General features: G+C 40.9%; 1 protein-coding gene across 1 annotated transcript; it reads right to left on the bottom strand.

Moving 5' to 3' along the window:
* Positions 1-13,855: 13,855 nt before the first annotated feature.
* LOC147866233 (uncharacterized) lies at positions 13,856-15,633 on the bottom strand. The gene is made up of 3 exons (XM_087317490.1): positions 15,569-15,633; positions 15,279-15,509; positions 13,856-14,714 (listed from the first exon to the last, which is right to left on the bottom strand). The coding sequence occupies exons 2-3, from the start codon at positions 15,492-15,494 to the stop codon at positions 14,070-14,072; spliced, it is 861 nt and encodes a 286-aa protein (XP_087173616.1). The 5' UTR covers positions 15,495-15,509; positions 15,569-15,633; the 3' UTR covers positions 13,856-14,069.
* Between the last annotated feature and the right edge of the window lie 526 nt (positions 15,634-16,159).

The raw sequence follows: 16,159 nt of genomic DNA, 5'->3' as shown, positions 1-16,159 counted from the left end.
GGTGCATCTTGTAAGACCAAGACGCGTAGTTATTTCTATCGAGCTTCTCTGTTGGAAGCGAGCTAGCCATGCCTCTTTCCATTTTGTTTGTTTGTTTTTTCTATTTTTTACGAAGGTTAGGTTTTCTTCTTGAGCTAAGGTCGGTTGTAGAGGTTCTCAACCCTCGCGCTTTGATACCATGTAAAAAGAATAGCATGCGGAAGCAATAGAAAACCGAACACAGAAACATAAGTTTAATGGAGAGCTTGAATATACACAATACACAGGAGAGAGAGAGAGAGAGCACAAAACTCAATTCAAAAATAATACTCAATCTGTACATAGGATGTGCTCAATGAGCACTTTTATACAAGTCCATACGGACTGATAGGAGTACTGACACGTACTTCAATGCTCATAAATGAGCTCTACATTAACTCCCAAAGTATATTCCGCGAAGGATATACTTTGGGAGTTTAATGTATGCTATGGTCTGCACTAGACTAGACATAGCATTTGTTGTGGGAACATTAAGCTGATATATGAGTAATCCAGGACGAGAACACTAGGCAACAGTGAAGTGGATACTCGGGTACTTAAAAGGCACCTTGGGGGTATGCCTAAGGTATGGTGTTGAAAAACCCATGCTCAAAGGGTTTACCAATTCGGAAATGTTAGGGGATGCAGACTCGAGCCGATCCACGTCAGGGTATGTGATGACCTATGTAGGGGGACTAGTGTCATGGCAGTCACGACTGCAGAAGTCTATGGCCTTGTCGACCACAGAGGCAGAGTATATAGTAGCGGTAGAGGCCAGCAAGGAGCTGATTTGGATGAAGAGTTTCCTTAGTGAACTTGGGATGAAGCAAGAAGAATTCTTGCTCCACTGTGATAATCAAAGTGCCATACATCTTGCAAAGAACGTTGCATACCACTCTCAGACCAACCATATACAAAGGAGGTATCATTGGTTGCAAGAAAAGGTAGATGAAGGAAAGTTTTCCCTTCTGAAGATTCATACTGACGACAATGGATTCGACATGCTCACCAGAACGTAGAACTGAAAGAGAGAGTAAGAGTGTTGTAGTGAAGCGAGAGAGGAAGAAGAGTGAGAGAGCGGCGTCATAGCTCTGTGTGTGAAACATCAGGCACCAAGACCCTTGTGAGGCTAACATACTCCACAGAGAGTGTTGTAATCTTCTCTATTTCTATATCTACTGTATAGTGAAGCTCTGTTCCTGTGGTTATTTCCCCGTTTAGGTTTTCCATGTAAAACAGTGTGCATAGTGTATTTTGTGATCTTATTGTTTTCTGTTTTGTCTATACGTTTCAGCATATCTAAGTTTTGTATCTATGACTCTTTTGCTAAATGTTCATACTATGGCCGAAAGGGCCACACAGAGAGCGAGTAATGGTAAAAGCAAGCCAATTTGTACAAGGCCAGATCGAGCCGAGGAGACACGGATAGGCATCAGAGATCGCACTATGCCAAAGGCTCAGGGCGAGCCAAAACGGGCCTAGCCGTCGTGGTTAAGCACAAAGCCAACACAAAGCACAAAAATTTCAAATGAGGTGTGGTATGTGGATTCGGGTGCATCGAACCACATGACAAATCACAAGGAGTGGTTCTTGACTCTGGAAAGGCCGGAGCAGCCGGGGTTCATCGAAATTGGCAATGACACCCCTCACCCCATCGAACACATCGGAGATGTCCCTCAGAACCATATCAGCCAGAAGGGAATCATGAGAATTGTCTTGCATGTGCCGACAATCACCAAGAACTTGGTGGTATTTGGACAGATTGTCGATCAGTGCATGTAAGTTCGATTGACTCATTTTAGGTTCTTCATCAAAGAAGCAAGCAGGATAATAGCACAAGGGTGCCAAGAAGGGAGGATGTTCATCCTCGAGACGAACGACGTAGGCATTGCTATGTTTGCAAAAGGGCAAAAAGTCGAATCGAGTATCGACTTGTGGCACAAGTGGTTCGGCCACATCAACTTCTCGCGGTTTTGGGAGATGCAGACGAAAAACATCGTTTTCGGCTTCCCGAAATTCAGTGGCCGAAATAGCCAAGTTTGCGAAGCCTGCCATTTGGGGAAGCATCAGCGACTTCCATTCCCAATTGAAAAAAAATAGGAGCCGAAACAAGCCCGATTTAATCAATTCAGATGTATGGGGACCATCGCAAAACATGAGTATTGGTGACAGTCATTACTTTGTAACCTTCATCGATGACTACACTTCGCACACTTGGGCGTGCTTAATCGAGAAGAAGAGAGAAGTTTTCTCCTGCTTTTTAAAGGTAAAGAGCCTTGCCGAACGGGAAACAGGCCGAAAAATCAAGTGCCTCAGGACCGATGGCGGGAAAAAGTACTTTTCCGACCAGTTCTTTACCTATCTGCAAAAGAAAGGAATTCGACGCAAAATCTACCGCAACAGAACGGCATGGCCGAAAGGAAGAATTGGATGATCAAAGAAGTGGCTAGGGCAATGCTTGAAAAGAAGCATATGCCAAAATTTACTCCGCCGAAACCATTAGGACGGCGGTATACCTGCAGAATCAGACTTATGCAAATGGAGTGTGGCCACACGAACTGTATTTCGGGAAGGAACCGAATTCCACACACTTGAGGGTTTTCAGTAGCATTGCATATGTGCATGTGCTGAAGGAGAAGCGGAAGAAGCTAGATGCGAAAGCCGAGAAGTGCATTCTTGTTGGCTACTCGGATGAGCAGAAGGGTTATAAGTGTTATAACCCCCGAACGAAAGAGGTCCAAGCTGAGATGTCATTTTCGATGAGTCGGCTTCGTGGTACTTGTCTTCACCTCTAGCTCCCATCCACCCCATTCCGAATTCTAAGGATGAGGCTAGTGAGGCCGAGATGCCCCTTGAGGAAGAGGAAATCAAAACTCTAGAAGAGAGTTTGATCTCATTCCGGCCAAGTGGGCCGAATGAGCGACTGAGTCGGCGAGTAGTGGAGATTCGGTTGTGCAGTCCCCATGCACAAATCGAGGAGACGGTTTACGCACAAGGAAAAGGGGAAGATGAAGATGCAGGAGTATGCCACATAGGCCGAAATATCAGATCAAAGTGAATCCGACACGGCCGAAAGCAAAGGGGACCTCCGAAAATGAGGTCGAAATCAGCCTAGAGGGCCAAGAAGTCGATGAACCAAGCATTGCGCCGATCCACCCGCCAAAAGAATCCCGTAATTCGGAAAGGATATGAGTATATGACGCATCATTATGCGTATATGGAGAAGGTGGCATATGGGTATAAGCCAGAGAGCTACGTAAAAGTGGCGAAGGAGGCAAATTGGCGTGCCGTGATGGAGGAAGAGATGCGAGCATTATCGGAGAACGAGACTTGGGACATGGTTGACACCCCCAAGAATGTGAAGCCGATCAGATGCAAGTGGGTATACAAGGTGAAGTACAGCATCGATAGCTCGGTCAACCATTATAAGGCCCGATTGGTGACCAAGGGCTATGCGCAGAAACACAACATTGATTACAATGAGACCTTCGCGCCAGTCGCGAAAATGACAACCATCTCTGTATTGCTTGCGGTGGCCGTGGCAAAGGGGTGGCATTTACATCAAATGGATGTAAAGAATGCATTCCGGCAAGGTGATCTTGAGGAACAAGTGTACATGGTACATCCCCCCGGATTTCTATCCAAACGGAACACCTCGGCGGTTTGCCGATTGATTGAAAAAGGCGCTATACAGACGCAAGCAAGCCCGGTGCACCTGGAATGTGAGGATCATGCAGCGCTTGCATAGGATGGGGTTTGCTCCGTTGAAATCGGGCTCTTCATTGTTCATTCAGTCGAGTCGGACCGAACCAATTAGCATTCTGCTATATGTCGATGATCTTGTCATCACCGGTGCCAACCTCGGGGAAATCGTCCATGTAAAGTCGCAATGCGCGGCATCATTCGAAATGAAGAATCCTAGGGACCTTCATTACTTCCTCGGGATCGAAGTGATTCGAACCCCTGAAGGCATATTGATCAGCCAACGCCACTATGTGTTGAATATGCTCTTCAAGTTCGGGATGGCGCATTGCAAATCTATCTCAACCCCTCTGGACAGAAACGTTAAGCTTCGTCAAGGTTCTGGAAAAGGCGTGCAACCCGCCAGGGTTCCAACATATTGTTTGAAGCCTCATCTACTTGGAAATCACTTGGCCAGATCTCAGTTACCTAGTCAGCCTGATTAGTCAATTCATGTCACAACCCAAGTCCGAACATCTTCAGTGTGTGCAAAGGATATTGTGATATGTCAGTGGCACTAAGGATAGTGTGTTGTTGTATCAGGTAGGAGTAGACAAAGAGTTAGTCGGCTACACGGATGCCAATTGGGCCGGAAATGCCAACGATCGCAGGTCAACTTCTAGATTCACATTTTCATTGGGAAGCATTGTGATCGTTTGGAGCAGCAAAATGCAGCCAATAGTGGCACTATCGAGCACTAAGGTCGAGTATCGAGGGCGGATGTCGCTACATGCGAAGCCATTGGGCCCAAAAGGCTATTGAAGTATTTGCATCTAGAGGTGTCTGAGCCGACAATCATATACTGCGACAACCTTAGCAGCATCCAGTTAGTGAAGAACCCTATCTTCCACGCCCGGACAAAGCACATCGAGGTGCACTATCACTTTGTCTCCGAGCGAGTTCTCTCCGGAGAAGTCGAACTTTTTTATGTTCCAACTGATCGGCAGGCATCCGACATCTTCACCAAACCCCTAATCCTTGATAAGTTGCGAATTTATTCAAGTATGCTTGGCTTACAGAATCTCGACATGTAGAAGAAGTGAAGAAGGGAAGGAGAGAGACGAATTTTGAAAACCCGTATTGGATGAAGAATTTGATTTTGGCACGACTAAAGAAGTCAGAATGTCTGAATCGGCTGGAGGAGCCGAGGACATGTGGACAGATGAAGGAAGATCGGCTAAGCAGAGACTAGCCACATGGAGCGGCCGAAAGAAAGAGTTGAAGCCAGAGCCAACTAAACTAAGGGGACCAAAAGCCGAGATATGGGCTCGGCAAAGCAAATCTTGGGGATGCACATTGTTCAGGATCGAACAAAGAAATTATTGTGGCTGTCACAAGAGAAATACGTGACAAAGGTGCTCTAGAGATTCGGCATGGAAAGTGCAAAAGCGGTCGGCGCGACACTACCGACGAAATGCAAGCTAACCAAAGATCAATGCCCAAAATCTAAAATTGAGAAGGCCAAGATGTCAAAAGTCCCTTATGCCTCAGCGGTCGAAAGCCTGATGTATGTGACGGTATGTACCAGGTCGGACATTGGATACACAATCGGAGTGGTCGGCCGATATATGAGCAATCCCTGAAGAGATCATTGGGTTGTTGTGAAGTGGATACTTCAGTACCTGAGAGGCACCTCGAATGTGTGTCTTCGATTCAACTTGGGTAATCCCACATTGGAAAGTTACACGGACTCGAACATGTCGGTTGATGTGGATACCAGCCGATCCATTTCCGGATATGTGATGACTTATGTAGGGGGAGTTGTTTCGTGGCAGTCGAACCTGCAGAAGGTCATGGCATTTTCAACCACGGAAGCCGAGTATATGGCCGCAGCAAAAACTGGCAAGGAAATAATATGGATGAAGGAGTTTATCGGTGAGCTGGGAATTGGACAAAAGAATTCCGACTCTACTGCAATAATCAGAGTGACATCCATCTTGCCAAGATTGTTGCCTACCACTCGAGGACCAAGCACATCTAGAGGAGATACCATTGGCTCCGAGATCAAGTAGAAGAGAAGGACTTTGTTCTTATGAAGATTCACACGGCCGAGAATGGATCGGATATGCTGGCAAAGGTGTTGTCAGCCGAAAAGGTAAACGCGTGCCGATAGAGAGTCAGTTTGGTGAAGTGCCCCATGCCGGAGTGAAGGGGGAGTTTTTTGGGAAACAGGTCCCTCCGGATTGGAAGAGAAGAGCCTAGTTGATGAGTAACTCGGTTGAGGCCGAAACCAAAATCGAGGATATAGCCAACTCAGGAGACTATATTTGTAAATAGTCGAAATGTGCCCCATGTGGGCTATGTATGTAAATAGCCATAAAGTTGTATAAGTATAAATACAACTAGGGCAAACTTTAGTAAAGTAGTGTGAATAATTATAGTTGTAAGAAGTTATAGTGAGTGGTTGCCTCTGTAACTAGGGAAAGGAAGAGTGTGAGAGAGAGTGTGTGAGTTGTAACTTAGCCGTCGTATGTTAGACGAAGACGAGCTCGAGGTTGGTGCCTGTGAGTCTCCTTGTATTCCTCTCTCTACTTAGTGATTCTATTTTTTGGGGTTTGTGGACCCCTGTGGTTTTTTTCCCTTCCGGGTTTTCCACATAAAACACCTTGTGTCTCTGTACTTATCTTTTTGCCTTCTCGTTTTCTGTCTGCGTATTACCCTGTTTGTTTCTTATGCACCCGGAAAGGAACATGTAAGCGGTTGTGTCCGGTCGATCCTCAACAAGTCCAACTCCTGTGATGACCCTCCTTGCGGCCCCCACTGCTTCTCAACTACTCCCTCACTCACCGTATGCCATAATGCATGGTTGGGATGATCCACCTCAACTGCCTGCTTTGCACCCTCTTTATTCCAAACCTCTGCCTCTCCCCACACTCGCGAATCCTCTCTGCAATTGACTATGTTCCTTGGTATGACCCCATCTTGAGCACACATTATGCACTTGACCACATTCTTGTAGAAAATTTTCTACTTACAACATGTCGTGGCTTCAAACGCCACAACATAGTCAAACTCCTGTGACGACCCTCCTTGAGGCCCCCATTGCCTCTCAGCTACTCCATCACTCACTGTATGCCATAATGCATGGTTGAGGTGATCTCCCCAAGTTGCCTGCTTCCCACCCTCTTTATTCCAAACCTCCGCCTCTCCCCACAGTTACGGATCCTCTATACAATTGACTTTGTAGATAGCCTCCGCCTTGTTGTTGGGATGATCCCTAACCTCCTCTTCTAACCACCCCACCTTGTTCGTTAGATTGATTGGTTCCTTACATATCCTGCTATCGCCACCATTAATATGTTTCCCTATTCCTTTCAACATGTCTCCTCTTTTCCTTCGCACCACATTCTCAATTTGTTGCTTCTCCCTATTCATGTTCCTACCTTGCAATGCATAACTAGACTCTACCATCCTTATGGCGAGCACCCTTGCCGCTATTACATGCATTTTGGTTAGATTAATGCTCCAACCACATTCCAACAAAAAATGAATGATATGTTTTGACATCAACTCGAGTAGTTTATCATTGTATTCTTGGATTATATACTTATTTATAGCCATACATTAGATGAAAATGGTATACATGTCTACTTTATACTTCAAACATTACGTGACAAACAATTTTCTGCCAAGATATTGAAAATGTGAATTTTTCAAGAAGTCAATTACTTATCTTGGACATTTAATCATTGAACAAGGTGTGCAAATTGATCCTTCTCAAATAGAGAAAGTCGAGCTATGGCCTACTCCTCTAACCATTCGTGGGCTACATTCATTTTTAGGTTTTGTGGGCTTTCTATGAAAATCTATTTGCAATTACTCTCATTTGACGACACTATTTATGAACCTTTTAAAAGGCCAAACACTCAAGTCTACAAAACCAATCCCTTCGAATGATCATCTAAATAAGTCACTTCAAACACTCAAAGACCATTTATATGAGGCTCCTTCACTTCTCTTACCATACCTATCTAAACCTTACGAGGTTGGTTGAGATCGATGCAAGTGATTATGTGGTAGGGGCATTTTTGTATCAAGATGTCAAACTTGTTGCATTGGGGAGTAAGAAACTTACCCCAACTCGGATTTAATACTCTATTCAAGAAAAAGAACTATTTGCAATAATACATACACTTAAGTCATAGAGTACTTGTCGAGAAATCATTTTATAGTAACTACAAACAACCAGTCCTTAAAATATTTTTGTGACCAGAAAAACCTTATGGGTCTTAAAGCACGATAGGCAAAACTCACCTTCGTTAGGGAGTGATCGGGTGGACTGGCGCCCTTTATTCCTTAATTTCCTCTTTAATTTTGCTTAGCATTGATTAAGATTCTAATAATGGGTGGAATCTTTAGTGGGGAAAGTGTACATATTGGATGTGAAACATGACATATCAATATTTTTTTCATATTCTTCCAAATTCTATTCATGGTTGGGAATTCACACCATAAAAAATGAGCTACCTTCCACATTGAACTATCATGAAAGTTTTCTTTAAAAAAATGTAACATTGAGAAAGGCAATAAATGGCACTAAGGTCATGCTTCTAGTAGTAGTTGCTTCAATGGCATGATACCATTGATACAATTTGAACAACACTCAAAGTTAATTGTGTCTAGAACATGGGTAGGAATGTTTGAATCCACTAAACCAATATTTAAAGACATAGGGGGATCATACCAAGCATGGTTTGTTAAATTAATGACCAAGCTCAAAAACTCATTTTGTATATTTCACATATATTTAAAGTTTTGTGTGTTTTCTTGCTTTTTGAGTGTTGTACAAAGTTGTAAATGTATCATCATGATTCATCACTTTTAGTTGCAATTAAAAATGCCTTGATTTGTTTTTGGAAATTGTTTTTAGAACACTTGTAAATCAATTGTGTTATCTACCTCAATTTGATATCAAAGACAATATGCAATAAACAAAAGCATACCAATCAACAAACATACTTATACATAATGTATCAATTTAAATCATAATTATTTAAAAAAACTGTATTATTTGTCATGTTGCTATGCAGCGATACAAATGTGACATAGTAAGCAATGGGCATAGCAATAGGTTCGCCTTTCTCCTGCAGTAGAGAATGCCCTTGTAGATGTTGCTCATTGTAATAGATAGTTAATTGATTGAGGGTAATATGAAGATGACACTCTTAGTACGGTTTGTTTTGTGAGTATGTGAAAAATGTTTACTTTGTTTTTTTATTTTTTTTATTTTATTTTTTTTCCAAAAAAAAACTCCTTCCATTAGTTATAAAATTTTACAAATGAGGCGATTATGTACAAATCCCTAAAGGGACGCGATAGTTCCATCTAATGTGGAAGCCCACTGACTCAAGAAAGGGAGAGGACGACCATTGTTAGATGAAGGCTATGCGTTGTCTTTCAACTCCCTCGGAGCCACCTTTAAGGCCATCATATTGGCTTTTCAGAGTGGCTACAATTTCACTCCATATCTCTTGTAGTAACCTTGTTGGATGGGTGGTTTGGTTGGAAAAGACTCGCCTACATCGTTGTTTCCATAGAATCCAAAGGGTTATTGGGCTGACCAATTCCAACACCTCTTGAGATTTGTCATTAAGAGGAAAATAGTGGACATTGTCGCTGGAGGAGAAAAGAACCTCTTGTGCTTTTATCACCAAAGTCATCCCCTCCTCCTGATGCTCGTATCGGCCAATTGCAGCCTGCCATGATAGCCAACATATATTTCCCCACTTGATTGAACCTTGCACCTAGCATAATTGCAACAAGCGGCCAACCCCCCGCCATGTTCTATGGGACGTTGGGCAGTCCCACAGAGCGTGTCGTATGGATTCTACTGCATGTGGGCACTCTACACAATTCGGAGAGTTAAGGTTCCCACGTTGCCGTGCTAAATAACACTTTTGCTTCGATAAATAATATGTCTAATATCATCGTGTAAGCACATTAATATTTCAATAGTTGACCCAAGAAAAATATAACTCTCTTTCATGAGAGAACAATTGAGCATAAATACACCATCAAGTCCCATTGGAGAAATATTTACAGTTGTTAGAGATTATTTATGCAATTGGCAAGAGGGCAATGCCGCATGTGGATTGTTGTCATGCAATATGTTATTGTTTTGTGGTTGATAATACGAAATTCAAAGCCTAGATGCATGGATTTTGACGGATATCCAAGGATCCTTGACAAAAGTCATCCCATGCAATAAATACTAGAAGGAAGACCATACCAAAAGCAAGGTCTACCAACCTAAGAAACATGATATATAGTTCTTTGATTGATAAGCTGGAGAAGTATATGAAATTCAATTTTATCATCATAAATTTATTCATAAGTTATGTGGAGTGTCACAATCGTTAATGTTCATAAAGTAACTCTTGATTATGTGAAATTTCAACCTTATTGATTTTGTCTAAATAAGCACCTAGAGAACCACCTCTCTGAAAATATCGTCATTGATGTGGAAGTTCTAATGTGTGGAGAAAATTCAAACTCTTCATTGCCTAGTCACCAAAAGGACATGAATTCAAAATGAAAGAGAATAATTAAAAAACCTTCCCGAAAAACATTCTAGAGCCACAGTGCACTAAAGAATTAAAAAAAGTTGAAATATTGGAAGTACGAGGCAATTGTTTTGGTTATGAAAACCACCTCCTAGTTAAGTAATCATGGTTCATGCTTCATAACTAAATAAGTAGTTGTATAAAACTAAAAAAATTGATGATCAAACATAACTATATGTATTGAAAGTTAAAAAAAGAATTTACAATGCTTGTATAACATCAAAAGCTATCACATTCATAAAGTGACTCTCGATTACATCAACCTTCTTTTAACAATATCCCAAGTATTATCCTATGTGGGTGGACTCTTGAGACACCAAAGGTTGACCTTTATACTAAACCTCGAGGGTGACAATTCTTATTTTTCCTGGTACAAAAGTATATATGAGTTTAAAATGAAAGTAAGGCAAAAACAAAACCCAAGGAAATATTTGAAAGCCAATAAAATAAAAAATGACATCTTGGTTCCTTAAACTTGCTCACAATATCATCTATGTTTTGTTTACAAACATAATCAAAATTGGTTTTACATATGATGGGCTTAAGAAAGTATGCTTGTGTTTAAGAATTGAATATATAACATTAATATTATCTTTAAAGGTGATGACCATTGACTCGTGGATGTTTGTTATATCAACAAGTAATTGCCTAATTTATAGTTGTGTTAATCAAGACAGAACATACTATCACACCATCAAGGATAGATAGATATTGGGAGATGAGAATGATGGGTTCCCAATAATCTCAAACATTCAAAGATCGTTTAGGGATCCAAAGTGAGTGAATGGAGGCATAAGTGGGTTGGCAAACATGTCACGACTCACGACCATTAACCAAATTGGGTCATTGGATTTCATAACCTAATATTTCAATTTCGGGGAGGAAAGAAAATGTTTTTTTTCAGGGAACCAATAAGTTACTCTTAGGAAAACAAGCATAGATCATGTTCACATCTATGTATATCTAATATATAAAAAGGGAGGTTAACTAATCTTAGATGTTAACTAATATATGTATGTTACAATTTTGTTTGTCAAAGTTTTTTGTCTCCTTGCTTCTTGCTCCCTTGCCTCCTCATATCATGACCCTACTCATCGGATTGCATTCCATTGATTCCGCTTGCATAAACCCATCCCCTCATTCTATCTGTCCCTAATCCACAGCCCTTTTCATCTAAATTTCCTTGCATTTGTGCATCCCCTCTTTCTCATCCAGTGTCCGTTAGTCGGTTGCACATCCACATGTCCTTTTGTCAAAATTCTCAATATTTGTAAGAAAAAGGCATCAATATGATATGAGGATAAATGTTTCGAGTATAGATGTGTAATGTCAATCTAGTATTATTGAATGGATGATAAAATAGACACCAATTGGTGGATGACCTATTCTTTCATTTGTTTTCAAACATTCTACATGTCCTTTGTTTCTACCAACACTTATCTCATGCATGGGTTAGGCTCCGTCTCATAGATTGCAATACATCTCCCATGTGCGTTAAAAAAGATATATTTCTATCTATCTATATGTTAGAACGATGGGAACCCATTTTACAAATAAAATAAGAAGCAAATTTGGCTCGATCAACATGTGGGAAAGATTTAATGAAGAGAAAAGGATTACTATAATCATAATCGACAATTCATTATGGCATGCAAATAGAGTTATGACATAGGAGATTATAATATGAATTTGGTTACTATTGGGCCTCGGCACTCAACAATCTGCCTTAAAACTACGAGGCGGTAGATGTAGAGACAATTGTATAGTGGCCAAACATGCCCAATGACCCAATCATAAAGATGAAAGAGTTTGTCTGTTTTTATGATAAGGATGAGTGAAGATGGTGTGCGCGTCGAAGCATATTTTGTTTGAGGAGATGAGGACATAGATCATTTTGTTTTATAGGTAGATGATTGTGGTGTTATCGGCGCATCATTGTTGTGACAACATGAAGGTTGTCATAAACCGGATTGTTGATGGTATGGAGATTCAATACAAGTACATTTTCAATGGTCGTGGAGTTGAAGGACATGTAAATGGGGGCTATCCAAGGCGGCCCATCATGGTTTACCCCAAGCGGCATGTGCATCATGGAATGCTTTCGTGTCCTCAACTACAGTTGTTGAAGAAGGTCTTGACATACAAAAATTTGCCAAGTGGCTTGAGTGCTTGGGCCAATACAAATGCATTCTATGATGGGTTGGCTATACATGCTCAAATGGTTGAAGACGGTTTTAATGGGCAAAGTCTATGACAATTTCTACATATGTATGCAAGATATGGCTATTTATTGAATTATTGGATGTGTTTTGTGAATGCAACATGAAGTTTTTAGAGACCCTGACAAGGGGCAAAGGTAGATGTGTTTCAGACGCTTCTAACTACAGATGTGGTCTCATGGAATGCAATGATGATAGAGCTTATAGAACATGGATGTTTTGATGAAACACTAACTTGTTTTCACATGTTGGAGATTGACGGTATGGCCCCCGATTCTATCACCTTTATATGTGGTCTCCTAGCTTGTCATAGCAAAGGTGTTATTGGCAAAGACTGAGAGTTGTATTCATGGATTATAATTATCCTTATCTTGTCAAATGCCATTGCTTATATTTGGTCCTTTCTTTGATGATATATACTTGTGGAGATGAAACAAACATTATATACTATTTGTATAGTGCCTCTGGCCTTTTTAATTTTAATACCAATGGAGCATATTTTTTATGGAAAAAAAAAGATAAAAGAGATTGTGACTATGTGCTAGAAATGATGCGAGCATGTACATAGATGTGAGCATTCTTATCAACAAATTGAAGGTAGATGTAACCAGGTAAACTCAATTTTTTTTCAAGATCGAGAACATATATATTTGGTAGGGAGAATCATCATGTGATAAGGGAGGCAGATAATGTAGATCCACATTTTTTTATAGACCATCTTTATCCTAGGGAAGCGGATCACACCATTGTTCCCTCGATAAATAAAAAACAATTGTTCCCCAAGGTACACATTGTACTTTCAAATTTCCATAAGTACTCTATTAGAATTCTTCAAACTAGTTAACATTAGCCTTCCCCCTCTCTCTCGGACTCTCACCCTCGAACACAACTAGAGAGTAAGAATCTCGTAGTACTTCTGGGCAGATAAATCCAAGTTGTAGCATTAGGCATTTTTTTCTTAATACTAGGAAAACCTTTCAAAAATAAAATGAATAGGAAAAAGAGTTACATAAGGCAGCATTATGTGTATGTATAATTTCCTTGTGTGATTCCTAGCCTAACTAATTATAGAAAAGATATAGCTATGTTTACGTTGGAAGTTGAATTAGGGGAATTTATCCATCCTTCCTAATGCACTAATTAGTAATTTGCCTTTTGTTTTTTTCCATCATTTTGATGAAACAAGTAGAAAGTGTCCAAATAGCTTGGAGCATTCATTACACAGAGAATTAACACTAGCACTTTCTCCAAAAACAAAATATATGCGAGGATTTCTTTGTGGGAAAATAAAGGGGGGGGAGGAAAACAGAAAGAGGGAAAGAAAAAGATTCTCTTTACAATCAATAATAATGCAACACTCAACTAAAGCTATCTTTACAAATATGGTGATGGTGGTGGGGACTGAAGAATTGTTGGTTGGGGGACTACCAAGGAAATGGGGTCACCAAGAAACCCTAGGATTTAAGGGGTAAAGGGTTTGATACGGTTTTACATAGAGAAACCAGATAGCATATGCTCGTCCTAGAGTTCACACTAAGGACATGCCACAAGATGGACACCATGGGTTTGCTCGATGGATGACGAACCTAGAGTGGCAATGATGACAACCCATGAGCTCGAGGAGCTCTCGCGGGCGAGGAGAGCAGGTGTTGTGGAGCCGATGATGATGCCGAGGTGGTCCACAAGTTTCAAAGAGACTAAGGCAACCCATGTGTCCGGGACCGGGTCCGGGTCCTATCCCTTCTACATCATGAATGCTCATCATGTCCTCTTCTTGCTTGGAATAATAATCATATCCCTTCTTCTCATGGTGAGGACTGCTGGTTCCTATGCCTTCTACATCCATGTGATCTTCTTGCGTGTCCTTTTCCTCGTCCCAATTCGGATCACCCACATCTTCGTCTTCGTCCGTGGCGTCCACATTGTCATTATTGATGCTCATGCTGCTCTCGGCCGAAGTGATGCAGCATTCAGAGGAGCGGTTGTTATCATGGGACCAACCATTGTCGTAGTAGTTGTAGGGATGGTGGGGAGTAGGCAATCCCATGTGGGCCCTCTCTTGTGCCCTCATTATGAGCTGCCTCACCCTCTCATTGGCCATCTCTAGCACCTTTCTTGGGTCCACACTTGTCCTCTTGCATGTGGTCCAATCGATGTAGTATACCTGGCCGGTCTATTTCAGTAGTAATAGTAGTAATAGTAGTAGTAGTAGTAGTAGTAGTAGTAGTAGTAGTTAGAACTTAGTAGAAGAAGAAGAGATGCACCATTGAGGATGCAAAGGAAGATGAGTTATTATGGACTAGCATAACATGTGGAATGAACCAAAATGAACAACAACACATTGGATGAGTTATAGTGCATACAAGAGTTAGAAGGAGAGAAAAGAGCGGTTAAAGATGAGGTTCAAATGTACTTGATATCAGAGATGGTGATTAGGTCTAGGGTTTAGAGATCCTTCAACCATAGCCCCAACCCTGAGAGACTAAGGATTGAATTAGAAGTAAATGCAAAAAAGAAGAAGAAAGGAATCATATATGCAAAATAAAACGAAAACAGATAGATTATTATCCTTTTGAACCTGGACGGTACGGTAGACCTTACACCTAAATTAATGGAAGAGGAAAGGAAGCTTTTAAATGTACAAAGCCCTAACCCTTAAACAATAGACACTTAAGCGTTAAAACCGTGATTAATTGAAGAGAAACGGATATATAGACAGACAGATGAAGTTACCAACCTTGAGATCAAGATGTTGCTCCCAACCCTGTGGAAGTGGACCATGGCAACTACTTGCACTAAGGTCCACAGGGACCTCTTCTTCTTTCTCAAGCTTTTCATGGATATTTGGTGCTGATGACGAATTAATGTTAGGGTTTTCAGGAGAAGAAGAGGATAGAAACCCTCTGATTCTGTGGAGGTCGAATAGTGATGAAGAACACATTACCGTGCCCATGGCTTATGGCTAAGGCTTTGATTTATGCAGAAGAAATTTATAAAACAAGAAAACAGTGATGAAAAAAAATTCACCGTTATCAAGTCTCTGAAGGAGAGATCGAAAAGCTTTTCGGTTTTTCTTTTTTCTTTTTTCTTTTACTAATAATTCTTTTGTTAAATTTTCCGTCTTTTTTCTCTGTTCCTCAGCTTGAAAATGTGGTGGAAGGTTGCCGTGTTAGCAAGAGCTAATTTTCTTGCAAGTTCCTCTTCCTTTCCTGCTTTTTTCCTTCTGTTTTCTTGCTTCTTGCAAGTTTGATTCCCCTGTAGTTAACTCAAGTCTGGAAGAATTTATCAGTATATATAGCTTGAAATCTGCAGAGCAACTATCCCTCATTAAGCTTCGAAATGCAAATTGAGATTGGCTAGGACGCAGTATCAATTAGGATAGCTAATCAAAGGATCGAAATGTCATGTCTAATCGGACTAGCATAATCAAGAAGGAAGTGTGTTGATCTTACAGCCAAAGCAACTTGAGGTTGAGATAGAGAGAGAATGGTATTAATAAGAACAAAAGGGGATTGAAGAGTCACTACTCACTGCACACTAATCTGATGTGTCTTAATCAAGAAGAACAGAGTGTTGCTCGTGTGAGGTAAGGAATTTGACATCAAATAGAAAAATGAA

Source organism: Azolla caroliniana, unplaced genomic scaffold (genome assembly GCF_043228905.1).
Source record: "Azolla caroliniana isolate FFs.n. ecotype wild unplaced genomic scaffold, voAzoCaro1.0.p SCAF_3, whole genome shotgun sequence".
NCBI lineage: Eukaryota > Viridiplantae > Streptophyta > Polypodiopsida > Salviniales > Salviniaceae > Azolla > Azolla caroliniana.
This window is presented reverse-complemented; position numbering and strand designations above follow the sequence as displayed.